At 43.0% G+C, this 18627-nt stretch overlaps 1 protein-coding gene across 1 annotated transcript in view; it reads right to left on the bottom strand.

Moving 5' to 3' along the window:
• Window positions 1-18627, bottom strand: part of LMO7 (LIM domain 7) — a 326368-nt gene that overhangs the window by 168159 nt on the left and 139582 nt on the right. Inside the window, exon 3 of the mRNA XM_038762998.1 lies at window positions 18537-18606. Coding sequence (XP_038618926.1) covers window positions 18537-18606 — 70 coding nt within the window. The remainder of the gene's footprint in view (window positions 1-18536; window positions 18607-18627) is intronic.

Here is an 18627-nt window from a genome sequence, read left to right as displayed (position 1 = left end):
AGCAAAGAATATATGGCGATGGGGAGGAATATAAAATGTCTATATCACTGCCTAAACCTCAGCACTCCTTGGTTGCTTAAGATTTCAAGGGCTGAGAGGCTGACACCTCTTAAGAATTCCAAAATTTGTGATAAAATGGCATGAACCTCTCAAAACATTCCATGTCTCGGTGTGACTATCTGCAAATGAAAATAATTGTAATTACCTCCTCCTTAAACCTGAATGTTGCAACAGTGATGAGATCATGCTTATAGAACATGTTTATTTCCAAGGAACAGCATGGACCTAAAGTACTGGACCCTAAATTTAATTTTCAGAGTCATACATGGATGAATACAAAAAAGCAACTTTATGAGAAGAAATGAAAGAAGGGTTCAAAATGACAGTTCACATCCTTGAACATAATAGATCAAAATAGTTATAAGAACATTATGCAAAGCTAATTACAGTGTAGCAATGCTACAGTTGAAGTAATTCAGCACTTCAAAAAAGTTTTCCCCTAGAGGCTGAAACTTGGCATATATATTCTCATCCTAGATGATGAAAAAAAAAAAGGTGGCTTTGCAAACAATTTAGTATCACTCCCAAACTTGTGCCAAACTAGTGAGTAAGAGGCTCCGGCTGGAAAAAAAAAAAAAACCAGAGTTTCCTGAATGGCAGTATTAAATCATCACCAGAGCTGTGAACTAATTTTAATGGGGGCAATTGAAAAACCACCGCTTCTTGCCATGCTTTAAATGTATACAGTACCTTCCTGAGGAAAGGGAGGGGCAGGGCATCAGATTAAAATGCTTTGCAATTAATCCAAAAATCTAATTCATTCAGTTTTCACAATTCCCTTCTGGGGAAGGTAGGCTGTTGGCAGAAGAACACCCAACACTTAGCTGATTAGAAATAGAGACAAAAATGGCTAAGAAGTGCTTCAGGCTGAAAGGAAAGAAACAAGATCTCAGCCTTAATGCTCGATTATAAAGCCAGTTATAATCTTGACTTTATACCCTTTTCCATTTTCTAAATTGAAAATGAAAGAATAATGGCTGGCAATAATATCTACACCTCCTTGTATACTACTGGAGTTGGATTATTGGATCACACAGTCTATTTCAGTATAAGAATCAATTTTTTCTGCTCTCAGAATGTTAGTCCAATGACAATTCCCAATAATCCCTGTGAAAAAGAAAAGTATCAAGGAAATACCTCCGCACCAAATTCCAGTGTATCAAGTAAAAATGAACGCTTTTTCCTTCCAAATTAAGTGTTCAGTTACTTTTTGCTTGATTTCAATACTTAGTGAGATGAGGGAATAGCTTCTTATGTAAAAAGCATCCAATAATGTAAGAGCTTCCCATGCTCTATTACATCTTTGCAATGTACATGTAAAGCACTTATATACACATCCATAATTTATTTATATTAATGTCTGTCTCCCCCTCTACACTGTAAGCTCCCTGTGTGGTGGGAACCTAATTGCCAACTCACCCAGGTGCTTAGTATAAAGCTCTGCATACAATAAGTACTCAAAAAATACCACTGATTGATTGGTAAAAGGACTGTTCAAGAGAACTACCACACAGATTACTCGTGTGGATAAATTCAATTATTTCCTTTGAGGGATATAAAAACATAATAATCATTAACTGCTCAACTTGCTGTATGAAATGCATTCCTTTAAGGCAGTTTTAACAATGAGAATATGAAACAAGCATTATCTACAGCTTATGCCATTCCTCTATCTCCATTATCCTCATCTGAAAATAACAGAAGCCAAGTTTAAGTGTCAATATTTAAAGTAATTTTGCAACTCAAGAACTTAAAGATTTTTGGTTCTAAGTATCAGGCAAGCACTTTATGTATTAATCAGAAGGAATGGACTGAAAACATCAAAAACAGGTGTAAACTCTAATTTAAAAACATTATCTCTTTTCAGCTTGAGTGTACCTGAATTAAATTCACAGAGTAAATTATGGTACTTCTTAAGCACTTATTATGTGCCAATCCCTGTTCTAAACCCTGGGGTAGATACAAGGTAATCAGCTTGTCCTACATGAGGCTCACGGTCTTAATCCCCATTTTACAGATGAGGTAATTGAGACCCAGAGAAGTGACTTGCCCAAGGTCACACAGAAGACACGTGGCAGAGCCAGTATTAGAATCCAGGTCCTTCTGACTTGTAGACCCATGCTCTATCCTCTAAGTCATGCTGCTTCTCCTAGATATATCCAAGAATATTAGGCAAATGTGCTATTTTAAAACCAGGCAAAACATAGAGGGAAATCTAGTATTTCACATTAATCAAACTCTGCCATATAAAAACTAAATATGATGAAAGAATACAGGAAGTAGATGGGTGGCACGAATACAAAGTATTGAATTGCTCCACAATACAACCAGGCCTTTCATTTTCCATAAAAAAGCACGGAGGAAGGAATTACCGCAAGATAAACTGACTGCATTTTCAGTCTTTGAGCCCGGCCCGCAAAAACCTAAGCTCACATGTGATCCCCATCAGCCTTGTGCACCTTATTTAAAATGGGTCCTATTTTTCACACTCACCATATGATATTTTTATTTGTATGGGGAGAAATTGCAAATTTTAATCAAATAATATTCCACACCACCCAATACTAAGTCACCATGAGCAGCTGCCTTCCTGGGCTGGCAACAGAAAACTAAAATAGGCTTGAGAAAAAGGTTTCCCAGTGACGTTCTTTTTCTAAAAGATTGTTTTTTCCCCATTCCAAAGTACTGGACACCACCATGAAACGAAGTTGGGTGTTCCCACTCCACTGTACAAACAAAACTGAGTATTACCTACAAAACAACACATCGAATCTCTTAGATCAGCTTTCATGGAATTCTATTTCAGGCTTGTTTTGTTCGGTCCTCCTGGGGTTTTAATATACGCCAAACAGATTCTTTCTAAATAGGCAGGCAGAAGGTAAGTGGTGTGTGTCACCATCACCACCACTCCTACACTTTAGCATCAAAATATTTCTTTTTTTTTAGCCGCCACGTAGCCTCTATTTCAAACCCTCGTCGCTCCATTTTAACAACAGCATGCAAATATATACCAGCCCTAATTCTCTCCCGAGGTGAGGAGGAAATAGGGCAGTGTAACTCCCCAGAGGCTGCCCGTACTTGGAAGATGTACCCAGGAGCAGGTGGGAGGGATAATTCCTCAGAATTGGATGTAGTTGAGAATGGGGAAATTCTTGCAACTCCACCATCAACACATCAGCCATATCCGGTCAGTCAATCAATCAGATTTATTGAGCACTTACTATTTGGAAGCATCCACTAGAGTTGGTGGACATGATATCTGTCCTCAAGAAGTTTACAATCTATTTGGAGTGCATCCCTTTGACAGTTCTAACAGACAATTAGAGACACAGCATGGCCTAGTGGATAAAGCACAGTCCTGGGAGTCAGAAAGACCTGGGTTCTAGTCCCAGCTCTGTCACCTGTCTGCTGTGTGACCTTGGGCAAGTCACTTTACTTCTCTGGGCCTCAGTTCCCTCATCTCCAAAATGGGGATTGAGACTGTGAGCCCCATGTGGGACAGGGACTGTGTCCAACCTGATTAGCTATATCAACCCCAGCAGTTAGAACAGTGCTTGACACACGGGAAATGCTTAAAAAATACCATCATTATTATTATTGTTATTTTCAGTGAGGCCTCCCAGTTCTTGTGCTACCATCCCAGGGACCTGGGAAAGGCAAGTTAACTGGGAATTAGAGAAGCAGCGTGGCTCAGTGGAAAGAGCATGGGCTTTGGAGTCAGAGATCATGGGTTCAAATCCTGGCTCTGCCAATTGCCAGCTGTGGGACTTTGGGCGAGTCACTTAACTTCTCTGTGCCTCAGTTACCTCATCTGTAAAATGGGGATGAAGACTGTGAGCCCCCCGAGGAACAACCTGATCACCTTGTAACCTCCCCAGCGCTTAGAACAGTGCTTTGCACATAGTAAGCGCTTAATAAATGTCATTATTATTATTATTATAATTGGGACCAACAGGGCAAAATTAATGATGGCTCTGGGGCCAGAGGGCATATCCAGTCCAACCCACCCCTTGGAGCCAGGAAGTGCCCCAAAATAGAGTCAGTCGGGCAGGCAATCTTATTTATTGAGCACTTACTGTATGTGGAGCATTTTACTAAGTGCTTGGGAGAGTACAACATAAGAATGTAACAGACACATTCCCTGCACACAACAAGCTTACAATCTAGAGGCTGAGACAAATTAATATAAATAAATTACAGTTATTTACATAAGTGCTGTGGAGCTGGGATGGGGGGTGAATAAAGGGAGCAAGTCAGGGCAATGCAGAAGGAAGAGGGAGAAGAGGAAAGCAGGGCTTAGTCAGGGAAAGCCTCTTAGAGGAGATATGCCTTCAGTACTTCCCAAGTGCTTAGTACAGTGCTCTGCACACAAGAGCTCAATAAGTATGATTGAATGAATGAATGAATGAGGCTATGAAGGTGGGGAGAGTAATTATCTGTAGGATACGATGAGGGAATGTGTTCCAGGCCAGAGGCAGAACGTAAGAAGTCGGTAGCGAGATCGAGGTACAGTGAGAAGGTTAGCATTAGAGGAGCTAAGTGTATGGACAGGGTTGTACTAGAAGACTAAAGAGGTGAAGTATGTGGGGCCAAGGTGATTGACTGCTTTAAAGCAGATGGTGAGTTGAGCTGTTGGTTCCACCTCTTTGCCCCCAGCTCGCAGGATGCCTCTGCCCTTGGGTGTTTTTTTTCCATCCTCAGACTTTGGGAAGGGGTGCAAGACGTTTCTCCCCATCCTGGTCCTGAAAAGCAGTGGGCCTGGTGGAAAGATCACGGGCCTAGTAATCAGAGGGCCTGAGTTCTAATCTCAGATCTTCCACCTGTTTGCTGTGTGAAGTTGCACAAAACACTGCACTTCTCTGGGCCTCAGTTTCCTCATCTGTAAAATGGGGATTAAGGCTCTGAGCCCCTATGTGGAAAAAGGACTGTATCTAACCTGATATGCTTCTATCCACCCCAGCACTTCAACACAGTGCCTGGTACAGAGTAAGTGCTTAACAAATACCACAATTATTATTAGTGTTATTATCATAAACTATATGAGTACAAGCCGGCCACCTGCCTCACCCCTGCTCTTCCAAGGGAAGACTGCCAAGGGTTCCCCCCAGGGATGAGGAGGAGGACACCCCTCAACAGCCTCGGCAGTAGCCTGTGTCTCACAAGACTGTGTTCTCTGTGCCAATTCCTGGCCACCAAAGCTGTTGCCACTGAACAAAGTAACGTCAAGGATCCACAACCGCCACTACTCATACAGTAGCAGCATCCAAGAATCAGAGGAGAAATGACCTGCCAATGGAGCAGATATCTTCACTCCCTCTTCTTTTTTTAATGGTATTTAGTCAGCACTTACTGTGTGCCAAGTACTGCACTGGGCACTGGGATTAGAAACAAGGTAATTAGGTTGGACACAGTCCCTGTGTAAATTAGAGGGAGGAGAATTGAATTGCCATTTAACAGATAAGTGAGGCACAGAGAAGACACGTGTGGGACAGGGACTATGTCTGACCTAATTAACTTGTTTCTACCCCAGTGTTTAGAACAGTGCTTGACACATAATAAGCACTTAAATACCATAAAAAAGTGACTTGCCCAAGGTCACACAGCAGACAAGTGGCAGAGCTGGGGCACGGATCCAGGTCCTCTGACTTCCATATTCTATCTACCAGAGAAGCAGTCTATCTACTAGAGAAGCAGCGTGGCTCAGTGGAAAGAGCACGGGCTTTGGAGTCCAAAGTCATGGGTTCAAATCCCAGCTCCGCCACTTGTCTGCTGTGGGACTTTGGGCAAGTCTCTTCACTTTTCTGTGCCTCAGTTCCCTCATCTGGAAAATGGGGATTAAGACTGTGAGCCCCGCCATGGGACAACCTGATCACCTTGTAACCTCCCCAGCACTTAGAACAGAGCTTGGCACATAGTAAGCGCTTAATAAATACCATTATTATTATTATTACCAGGATGTGCTGCTTCTCAATCAAATCCAATCCCATAGGAAGATGCCTTTCAGGCATGAACCACTATCAAAGAATCTGGATTCCCTTAGGAACCTCCAGGCGGCACCTGGGGGTGAACTGAGTTATCCATTTAATTGGTTCCAAGGGGTAAATCCAGAAAATAATTTCCACAGATTTAATTAATGGTGTGGCTTAGTGGAATGGGCATGGGCTTGGGCATCAGAGGGCATGGGTTCTAATCTCGGCTCTGCCGCTTGTCTGCTGTGTGACCATGGGCAAGTCACTTAACTTTTCTGTGCTTCAGTTACCTCATCTGTAAAATGAGGATTAAGACTGTGAGCCCCAAGTGGGACAACCTGATTCCCTTGTATCTACCCCAGGGCTTAGAACAGTGCTTGGCACATAGTAAGTGCTTAACAAATACTATTATTATTATTATTATTATTAATGCTCATAAATGACCTTTCCTTCCAACCCTCTGCCAAGGTATCCCAATTCTTCTCTCATTCATCTGTCACCCACCTCTAGCCTGACCTGCTTGCCCCTTGAGGGCCAGGGACCTCACCTACTCACCACCTGGGTAATTTTTCTTCAATAAATCAATCAATTGTATTTATTGAGCGCTTACTGTGTGCAGAGCACTGTACTAAGCGCTTGGGAAGTACAAGTTGGCAACACTTCAGTACTTAGTTCAGTGCTTTGCACACTGTAAGTGATAAGTAAATACTATCTGACATCATTTCCCAATTATGAAGGTCAGCTGTACTCCATTAAGACTCGCCAGTTCCCCCAACACGTTTTGCATCAAAGGCAGAAATTCTAAATCAAAGTTGACTTCTAGTTAAATGTAACAACTTATAACCCAATCACAATTGTATTCATTCATTCAATCGTATTGAGTGCTGACTGTGTGTAGAGCACTGTACTAAGTGCTTGGAAGAGTACAATACAACGATAATGCAAATAAAGACCACCATAATTAGCTCCATACAAAACCTCTAACAAAATGGTCCCTGCCCTTCCAAAAGTCACATTATAATGGAGAAAGGCAACCCTCTTGGGAAAATTCCACTCACAAAAATTAACATTCATAACAGAATTCTAATAAAGAAAATCAGAAAGTTGTGTCACAATACTCTCTAGTCTGTCACAGTCATTTAAGAATTCTGTCAAGATTACAAAATACATTAAAACCGGAGCCTCATAGTAATCTCCAAAAAAACTGCAAATCACCCCACAGGACATTTGGTATTAAAAGACGATGCAAGATTGGGACGCATAAGTCTGTGTGAAGAATTCCAAATGACTTCAATCTCAAGAATTCCAACTTGTAGTCTTGAGGATTGAATATCCTGCATAGCAGAGTAACTTCCTTGGTCTTTCAGCCAGTTAAAAATGAACTATTTGTAATTTAAAGTAGTAGCAAGAGTAAGCCGTCAGGCCTTCATCCCCTTAACTCCATTACTGGGAAGAGCATTGTGTTTCAGCCACACCAATCAATTTCAGTTGGTTAATGTTCTTTTGGTTCAGCAGTTCTTTTTAGTGTCATAAAGCAAGTTTGGCCTGTTTATTTTAGAAGGATTTTGGTTTTAAGTTTCAGTGGTTATTTGCCCACAACTATGTCTAGCCCAGCTTTGAGGATTTATTTTTTGCATTAAAATGTTTTAGGGAAAGAAGTTTGGGCTTTTTTTTCCATATTTGGGTTAAGTTAAAGATCGAAGAAGAAAGCTACAGCACTTAAAGCTGAGTTCAAGAAGGTGGCAAATACCATTTCTGCTTTAAAAAGAGAACGTTTTGTTACCCTAGGCAAAATATACAAACGACACCAAGTGTTTTATAAAAATAAATGGGTAGGAAAATGTTCACAATTATCCTAGTAAGTTGAAAAATTCCAATAAACTGGCCACAGCTCGGGTTCCAATTCTGCCCAGCATTTCTCTCCTTCATTACTGCCTATTCATTCATTCATATATTTATTGAGCGCTTACTGTGTGCAGAGCACCGTACTAAGCGCTTGGGAAGTACATGTTGGCAGCATATAGAGACGGTCCCTACCCAACAGCGGGCTCACAGTCTAGAAGGGGGAGACAGACAACAAAACAAGACATATTAACAAAATAAAATAAATAGAATAGTAAATATGTACAAGTAAAATAGAGTAATAAATGTGTACATATATACAGGTGCTGTGGGGAGGGGGAGGAGGTAAGGCGGGGGGATAGGGAGGGGGAGGAGGGGGAGACGAAGGAGGGGGCTCAGTCTGGGAAGGCCTCCTGGAGGAGGTGAGCTCTCAGTAGGGCTTTGAAGGGAGGAAGAGAGCTAGCTTGGCGGATGGGCAGAGGGAGGGCATTCCAGGCCAGGGAAAGGACGTGGGCCGGGAATGCCTAGAGAAGAGGGGCCACCTTCTCACTTTAAATCTGAAGGCATATTTGCCTCCAGGCTCCCAGAGAAGCTGGACTTGGGAAAAAAATGGATGGTATAGGCAGATACCGAATCAGACACACACAGCGAGAAGCAGCATGGTCTAGTGGATAGAGCGCAGTCTGGGAGTCAGAAGGACTTGAGTTCTAATCACAGCTCCGCCATTTGTTTGCTGTGTGACCTTGGGCAAATCACTTCACTTTTCTGGGCCTCAGTTATCTCACCTGTAAAATGGGGAGTAAGACTGTGAGCCCTCTGTGGGATAGGGGCTCTGTCCAACCCGATTATCTCGTATCTGCACCAGAGCTTAGAACTGTTCCTAGCACATGGTAAGCAGTTAACAAATACCACTTACACACACGAGGCTGGGAAGTGGACGGGGACGGACATATACACACACACACACACACACGCACACGGCTGGGATGTGGCCCTGCAGACACAGACACACACACGCAACTGCACCTCAGACGCTTCACTTACAACCCTCCTCCCCCTCTCCATCCCCCCCTTACCTCCTTCCCTTCCCCACAGCTCCTGTATTTATGTATATGTGTTTGTACGCATTTATTGCTCTATTTATTTATTTATTTTACTTGTACCTATCTATTCTATTTATTTTATTTTGTTAATATGTTTTGTTTTGTTCTCTGTCTCCCCCTTCTAGACTGTGAGCCCACTGTTGGGTAGGGACCGTCTCTATATGTTGCCAATTTGTACTTCCCAAGCGCTTAGTACAGTGCTCTGCACACAGTAAGCGTTCAATAAATATGATTGATTGATTGATTATGATCTTTGCCCTGCCCAGAAATAATCCCTCCCCCTTCTAATCTCTTTTACTGCAGCCCTTCCATCTTTCAAACCATCCCTTGAACCCCCCTTCTCCAGATGCAGTCCCCTATTTAACTTCCACCACCCCAACTGCCCACCCATGACACATACATATCAATTTATGCCCTCCACCCATTAGAGAAGCAGTGTTGCTCAGTGGAAAGAACACTGGCTTTGGAGTCAGAGGTTCAAATCCTGGCTCTGCCAATTGTCAACTGTGTGACTTTGGGTGAGTCACTTAACTTCTCTGTGCCTCAGCTACCTCATCCGTAAAATATGGATTAAGACTGTGAGCCCGCTGTGGGACAAGCTGATCCTCTTGTAACCTCCCCAGTGCTTAGAAAAGTGCTTTGCACATAGTAAGCGCCTAATAAATGCCACTATTATCATTATTATTATTTACTCACTATTTAAACATGCTTTCATACTCTTGCTGTCACTGGTTGTATCTTTGTTATTCCTCCTTCTCTCACTATTTTTCAATAGTTTAAATCTGTCTTTCCCCATTATATTCTACATTTCTAGAGGGGAAGAAACTCCTCTTTTACATCTGTTGTATGTCCAAGTGATCTGGTTCAGGGCTTTGTACTCTGCAGGGGCCCAGACAATACTGCTTGATCTGTTGACTGATCAGAGAAATGCAGATATACACAAGACTGGGACATACACACAGACATACACAGAAAGCTTTCAGAGCTCAGTTGGAAGCCCATTGTCTCTCTCCAGACCTTAGCAGGGCACGGCCTAGAATGCTTGTTCCCATTGTGAGGTTGGGCAGTTCATTCGTTGCTGAGATAAAGAAGGTCAAGGAGCTCTTTGGCCCAGTTCTAGATTCATCATTATTATTGTTATTATTATTATTATTATTATTATTATTATTATCGAGTCATTTCAGATTCATAGCGACTCCATCAATATACCTTCTCCAGAACGTCCTGTCCTCTTCCATAATCCGCAACCTTTCTAATGGATCTTCCGTTATCGTTCTTATGGTCTCTATCCATCCAGCTGCCAGTGTGCCTCTTCCACATTTTCCTTGGACTTTTCCTAGTATTAGTGTCTTCTCCAGAGAATTAATCCTCTTAATTATGTGTCCAAAATATGCTAATCTGAGTCAAGTCATTTGGCCTTCCAAAGACCACTTTGGTTTAATCTGCTCCAAAATCCATTTGTTGTATTTTGGGGGCAGTCCATGGTATTCACAAAAGCCTTCTCTAATACCACATTTCAAAAGAATCAATGTTCTTTCTATCCTGTTTTTTCACTGTCCAGCTTTCGGGTCCATACGTTGTCACTGGAAACACCACAGAGTTGGCAATTTAGATTTCTACTAGATTCCTACTAGCCCCTATTTCACAGAGACAGAGGCTGAAGAATAAATCCCCAAAAGCCAGGAAGGTCAAAGCGAATGCTTTCTTCCTCACAGTACCAGTTCCATGGGGCTATGGCAATCATGGTTTCTCCCAGAGATTAGTCAGTCAGTCAATCGTATTTGAGTGTTTACTGTGTGCAGAGCATTGTACTAAGCTTTTGGGAGAGTACAATATGACAGACACAATCCCTGCCCACAACGAGCTTACAGTCTAGGCTAGCATCTTAACATCCCATGTATTGTCCATGGAGGAAGATGCTAAAGATATTTCCCAGAACATAAAATCCCTGAGCCAAAGGAGAAAGCAGAGAGACACTCTTTGACTAGCAATGCATAGAAAGCTGGGGATACGAGTCAACCTGAAGGTGGGAAGCATTGATGAAGCATGTCCAATCAATCAATCAATCGTATTTATTGAGCACTTACTGTGTGCAGAGCACTGTACTAAGCGCTTGGGAAGTACAAGTTGGCAACATATAGAGATGGTCCCTACTCAACAGTGGGCTCACAATCTAAAATGGGGAGACAGAGAACAAAACCAAACATACTAACAAAATAAAATGAATAGAATAGATATGTACAAGTAAAAAAATAAATAGAGTAATAAATATGTACAGACATATATACATATATACAGGTGCTGTGGGGAAGGGAAGGAGGTAAAATGGGGGGGATGGAGAGGGGAACAAGGGGGAGAGGAAGGAAGGGGCTCAGTCTGGTAGGCCTCCTGGAGGAGGTGAACTCTCAGTAGGGCATGAGAATGGAAACACAAGCACCTATTTGTCAGAGTCAAGTGGTGAAAGATTTCTGGAGAGACTAGGCAATGAACCTGAAGGATACAACACAAACAAATAAGCAAAAACCAAAGAGCAAAACACTCTTCTGTGCATTTAGCTTCAATTCTATTTGTTCTGAGGACTTGACACCTGTACACATGTTTGGTTTTGTTGTCTGTCTCCCCCTTCTAGACTGTGAGCCCGCTGTTGGGTAGGGACTGTCTCTATATGTTGCCAACTTGTACTTCCCAAGCGCTTAATACAGTGCTCTGCAAACAATAATAATAATAATGATGGCATTTGTTAAGCACTTACTATGTGTAAAGCACTGTTCTAAGCACTGGGGGAATACAAGGTGATCAGGTTGTCCCACGTTGGGCTCACAGTCTTAAATCCCACCTTACAGATGAGGTAACTGAGTCTCAAAGAAGTTACGTGACTTGCCCAAGGTCACAGCAGACATGTGGTGGAGCCGAGATTCGAACCCATGACCTCTGACTCCAAAGCCAGTGCTTTTTCCACTGAGCCATGCTGCTTCTCTAATAAGCGCAAAATAAGTGCTCAATAAATACGATTGAATGAATGAATGAATGAAAACACCAGACCTGGCAGCGGAAAATTGCAGTGGGTATTTATTTGTTGTGAAGGGAGTACAGAGGAGGTCATGAGACCATGAAAAGAAAAAAAATGAGGATTATGGAGGGGAGGAAGGGAAGAGGGAATAAAATGTCATTGTAAGAATTGTGTTTTTAATGTAAATATTTTGTTGGGATCTGGTTTTAAGTAGCCAACTTTTGAAATATGAAAGAAAGAATTCCCTGAACATTGTGCAACTGCTGCTGCTCATGGGGTTCTTTCATTCGTTCATTCAATCGTATTTACTACGCATTTACTGTACAGCGAGCACTGTACTAAGTGCTTGGGAGAGTACACTACAACAATTAACAGTGACATTCCCTGTCCACAACAAGCTCACAGTCTAGAGGGGGGGAGACAGACATCAATACAATAAATAAAATTACATATAAATACATAAGTGCTGTAGGGCTGGGGAAGGGGGAAGAGCAAAGGGAACAAGTCAGGCAATGCAGAAGGAAGTGGGAGATGAGGAAAAGTGCGGCTTAGGCTGGGAAGGCCTCTTGGAGGAGATGGGCCTTCAAAAAGACTTTGAAGGTGAAGGAGAGTAACTGTCTGGAGGATTTGAGGAGAGAGGGCATTCCAATCAATCAATCAATCAATCGTATTTATTGAGCACTTACTGTGTGCAGAGCACTGTACTAAGCGCTTGGGAAGTACAAGTTGGCAACACATAGAGACAGTCCCTACCCAATAGCAGGCTCACAGTCTAGAAGGGGGAGACAGAGAACAAAACCAAACATACTAACAAAATAAAATAAATAGAATAGATATGTACCAGATAAATAAATAGAGTAATAAATATGTACAAACATATATACATATATACAGGTGCTGTGGGGAAGGGAAGGAGGTAAGATAAGGGGGATGGAGAGGGGGACGAGGGGGAGAGGAAGGAAGGGGCTCAGTCTGGGAAGGCCTCCTGGAGGAGGTGAGCTCTCAGTAGGGCCTGGAAGGGAGGAAGAGAGCTAGCTTGGCGGATGGGCAGAGGCAGGGCATTCCAGACCCGGGGGATGCTCGGGGGGGTCGCATAACTAGTTAACTAGCAGCATGACTCAGTGGGAAAGAGCCCAGGCTTTGGAGTCAGAGGTCATGGGTTCAAATCCCAGCTCCGCCAATTAGCTGTGTGACTTTGGGCAAGTCACAACTTCTCTGTGCCTCAGTTACCTCATCTGTAAAATGGGGATGAAGACTGTGAGCCCCACGTGGGACAACGTGATCACCTTGTAAATTCCCCGGCGCTTAGAACAGTGCTTTGCACATAGTAAGCGCTTAATAAATGCCATCATTATTCTTCTTATTATTATTAGTTCCAGGCCTGAGGCAGGACGTGGGCCAAGGGTCGGTGGCAAGACAGACAAGATCAAGGCACAGTGAGGAGGTTAGCACTAGAGAAGTGAAGTATGTGGGCTGGATTGTAGAAAGAGAGAAGTGAGGTGAGGTAGGAGGAGGCAAAGTGATGAAGTGCTTTAAAGTCAATGGCGAGGAATCTTTGTTTGATATGAAGGTGGATGGGCAACCACTGGAGATTTTTGAGGAGGCAGGTGACATACATTCAATCGTATTTATTGAGCACTTACTGTGTGCAGAGCACTGTACTAAGCGCTTGGAATGTACAATTCAGCAACAGAGACAATCCCTACCCAACAACAGGCTTACAGTCTAGAAAATAATGATGGCATTTGCTAAGCACTTACTATGTACCATGCACTGTTTTAAGCACTGGGGTAATGATGATGATAATGATGATGGCATTTATTAAGCGCTTACTATGTGCAAAGCACTGTTCTAAGCACTGGGGAGGTTACAAGGTAATCAGATTGTCTCACGGGGGGCTCACAGTCTTCATCCCCATTTTACAGATGAGGGAACTGAGGCCCAGAGAAGTGAAGTGACCTGCCCAAGGTCACACAGCTGACAATTGACCGAGCCGGAATTTGAACCCATGACCTCTGACTCCAAAGCCCGGGCTCTTTTCCACTGAGCCACGCTGCTTCTCTTGGGTAGATACAAGGTCATCAGGTTGTCCCACGTGGGGCCCACAGTCTTAATCCCCATTTTACAGATGAGGTAACTGAAGCCCAGAAAAGTCAAGTGACTTGCCCAAACTCACACAGCAGACATGTGGTGGAGTTAGGATTAGAACCCATGACCTGTGACTCCCAAACCTGTGATCTTTCCACTAAGCCATGACATGTCCTGAACGCTTTCCTAGAAAGATGATCCGAGCAGCAGAGTGAAGTATGGACTGGAGTGGGGAGAGACAGGAGGCTGGGAGGTCAGCAAGGAGGCTGATTCATAATCTAGGTGGGATAGGATGAGTGACTGTATTAACGTGGTAACAGTTAATACATGAGGAGGAAAGAAAGGATTTTAGTGATGTTGAGAAGGTGGGACCAACATGATTTGGTAACGGACTGAATATGTGGGTTGAATGAGAGAGAGGAGTCAAGGATAATGCCAAGGTTACGGGCTTGTGAGACAGGAAGGATGGTGGTGCCGTCTACAGTGATGGGAAAGTCAGTGGGAGAATAGGTTCTGGGTGGGAAGATAAGAAGCTCTATTTTGGACACAGACTGTGAGCTCACTGTGGGCAGGGATTGTCACTGTTCATTGTATTGTACTTTCCCAAGCTCTTAGTGCGGTGCTCTGCACACAGTAAGTGCTTAATAAATATGATTGAATGAATGAATGACAGTGACAGGAGGACATCCAAGTAGAGATGTCTTGAAGGCAGGAGGAGATGTGAGCTTGGAGAGAGGGCGAGAGATCAGGGGAGGAGATGTAAATTTGGGTATCATCTGCAAAGAGATGGTAGTTGAAGCCATGGGAGTGAATGACTTCTCCAAAGAAGCGAATGTAGATGAAGAATAGAATGGGACCCAGAACTGAACCTTGAGGGACCCTCACAGTTAGGGGGTGGGAGGCACAGGAGGAGGCCGCGAAGAAGACAGAATGAACAGCCAGAGAGATGAGGAGAACCAGGAGAGGACAAGGTCAATAAAGCCAAAGTTGGATAATGTTTCCGGGAGATGGGGGTGGTCCACAGTGTCAGAGGCAGCTGAGAGGTCGATGAGTAGAGTAGAAGCTGTTGGATTTGACAAGAAGGACATCTTTGGTGACCTCTGAGAGGGTGATTTGTGTGGAGTGAAGGGAGTGGAAGCCAGATTGGAGGAGATCCAGGGGAGAATTGGAGAGGAATTTGAGACAGCGTGTGTAGACGACTCACTCCAGGAGTTTGGAGAGGACTGGGTTCTACATCCTCTAGACTATAATAATAATGATGGTATTTGTTAAGTGCTTACTATGTGCAAAGCACTGTTCTAAGCACTGGGGGGGATACAAGGTAATCAGGTTGTCCCACATGGGGCTCACAGTCTTAATCCCCATTTTACAGAAGAGGTAACTGAGGCACAGAGAAGTTAAGTCACTTGCCCAAAGTCATACAGCTGACAAGTGGTGGAGCGGGGATTAGAACCCATGACCTCTGACGCCCAAGCTCGGGCTCTTTCCACGGAGCCACGCTGCTTCTTTATAAGCTTATGGACTATAAACCTTTGGGTAGGGAATGTGTCTGTTTAATTGTTGTGTTGTACTCTCCCAAGTACAGTGCCTGCACACAGTAAGAGCTCAATAATAATAATAATGATGGTATTTGTTAAGCACTTACTATGTGCAAAGCATTCATTTATTCAATCATATTTATTGAGCGCTTACTGTTAGTGCAGAGCACTGTACTAAGCACTTGTGAAGTACAAGTTGGCAACATATAGAGACGGTCCCTACCCAACAACGGGCTCACAGTCTAGAGGGGGGAGACAGACAACAAAACAAAACATATGGACAGGTGTCAAGCCATCAGAATAAATAGAAATAAAGCTAGATGCACATCATTAACAAAATAAATAGAATAGTAAATATGTACAAGTAAAATAAATAGAGTAATAAATCTGTACAAACATATATACAGGTGCTGTGGGGAAGGGAAAGAGGTAGGGCGGGGGAGATGGGGCGGGGGAGAGGAAAGAGGGGGCTCAGTGTGGGAAGGCCTCCTGGAAGAGGTGAGTTCTCAGTAGGGCTTTGAAGGGAGGAAGAGAGATAGCTTGGCAGATGTGCAGAGTGAGGGCAAAGCACTGTTCTAAGTGCTGGGGAGGTTACAAGGTGATCAGGTTGTCCCATGGGGGGCTCACAGTTTTAAACCCCATTTTACAGATGAGGTAACTAAGGCACAGATAATTTAAGTGACTTGCCCAAAGTCACCCAGCTGACAGTTGGCGGAGCTGGGATTTGAACCCAGGACCTCTGACTCCAAAGCCTGGGCTCTTTCCACTGAGCCACGCTCACAGTCGACTGATTTGTTCTGAACCATAACATCTCTTCCCATTTGCAAATCACCACAGTTCTGGTTCAGAGTGTGCCATAGGCTACATTGTTAGCGAGAGGGTGAGTTTTTTGTTAAGGAAAAGGGAACAAACAGGCATATTTTGACAAAGAAAAGTGAAATTAAACCTTTCTCCTCTACGTATACTAACCATTTAATCCTTACCCAGCTCTGCTTATGGTGCCAACTGGACTTCTAATTCTAATGGTTGCCTTTTTTCTTTGGAGGGCCTCCATTTCAGTCAGTCAGTCATATTTATTGAGTGCTTACGGTGCGCAAAGCACTCTACTAAGGCTTGGGAGAGTACAATATAACAATAATAGGACACATTCCCAGCCCACAGTGAGCTTACAGTCTAGAGGGGGAAACGGACATTAATAGCAATAAGCAAATTCCAGATATGGACATGAGTGCTGTGAGACCAGCAGGCTCCATGGAAACAGAGGGTTTGTTCCTTTCTCTTCTTCACGAGGCTTAAGTAAAGGTTACTATTAATAGGTTCTCTCTGTACCCACAATATGTGCACATGGTTCTCTCATAAATGCTTTTATTGGCTGGAGATGAAAAAAAAACTAGTTGAGAGAGTTTCAGTCTAGTTAAGATTTGGTAAAGCCAAATGTATAATTTATTACCCTAATTATTTGTTTTCAATAGGAAGAACATGTGCTTCATATATATGCCTCTATAAAACTGACTTCTATGTTTGAAGATACCACTTCTGACACATGTACTTAGAAGAAAATGACATGAAATGGAATAAACGGATCATTTATAAACACAGTCTATTAATCATTTAGCAATTCAGCAAGCTTCTTTCCAGAATGAGTAGACCACAATGAACTGTCATATATTGGCAATTTTTCATTACAATAAGTGTCTAAAATATGTATTATTTACACTAATGTCTGTCTCTCCCTCTAGACTTTAAGTTTGTTGTGGGCAGGGGTATGCATTTACCATTTGGTTGCATTGTGCACTTCCAAGTGCTTAGTATAGTGTTTTGCATATTGTAAACACTCGATAAATATCATTGATGATGATTTGTAATATTTCATATTGAAAAAAAACCTACCAAAACACTGCATGAAATCCACTTTGTAACTTTCTAGAATAATTCCTTGAGAAAGACTGGGTTTTGACTGCTCTTACAGCCACCAATTTCAGGTAACTTCCGATCTTCACTTCCTGACTGGCTTCTAGTTGAACTCTTTCTCCACTAATGGGAAAGACGGGGGGGAAAAATCAGAGCAGGGATGCTCATAAAGGCTGGTCACGGAATTTTTCTCCCAAATCTCCAGCATGCTTTCACAGCACAGGGCTCTCAGGGGAGGAGGCTTCTAAGGCAGCCGATAAGAGGAGACCTCAAAATAACCTACTCTATCCAGGCTACTTTTAGCCTACCTCCTGCCGGGATTTCACAGCTTCGGGGAAAGGAGGGAATCCCGGAGCCTGTTTCCAACCAAGAGTGGGTAATAGGAGTCAGCCGTGGATTATACAAGGCAAAATCACTATTGGCTGTTCTGTGGTCTAGTGGAAGATTTCCACCATCAACATTTTTTCACGTTTTTCACAGAGGCAATGGCCTAAAAAGGACCATTCACACTCCACACCCATGCGGCTCACCAAAATAAGGCTGTTGGCAGGGTTGCAGCTAGTTGGCAACTGCCCACAGAGGCTTCTCTGTGTAGCCTTTTATGGGGACTATGCAGGTGCTAGGCAATTACACTCCTGCTGGGATCATTTCTTTCTGGCTCACAGATGTAGCCTGTGTGGTGGGAATCAGATAAAATGGAATGGAATGACAAAGATAAGGAGAAAACATTTGGAAGAAGGGAAGGAGTCCAGAAAAAGGCAAAACTCAGGCCAGGGAGAGGAGAGAAAATGCTGATAGGAGAGCGAGGAAGGGAAGGATGAATGACAGGCCTCAGAAGAACAACACTAAAAATAAGATCTTGAGGAATACTCTATTTCCCGCAGCTCTTAGTATAGTGCCTGGCACATAGTAAGCGCTTAAAAATACCAGAATTATTAAATGTCTATTTAGATTAACTGCTTTAAGTGAAAGGGGCTGCCTTCCACAGATAGCTTTGAAGTCATGTGTTACTTACCAAGCCAGCAATTGGGGTAGATAGCAGATTGATCTTCTTAATGATGCCAGGTTTGATCTTGTTAATCAGACTGAAAGTGAATGGGAAAAGA

This window comes from Tachyglossus aculeatus, chromosome 2 (genome assembly GCF_015852505.1).
Source record: "Tachyglossus aculeatus isolate mTacAcu1 chromosome 2, mTacAcu1.pri, whole genome shotgun sequence".
NCBI classification, from domain to species: Eukaryota; Metazoa; Chordata; class Mammalia; order Monotremata; family Tachyglossidae; genus Tachyglossus; species Tachyglossus aculeatus.
The sequence above is the reverse complement of the archived record's forward strand: the minus strand, read 5'-3'. Positions and strand labels throughout refer to the sequence as shown.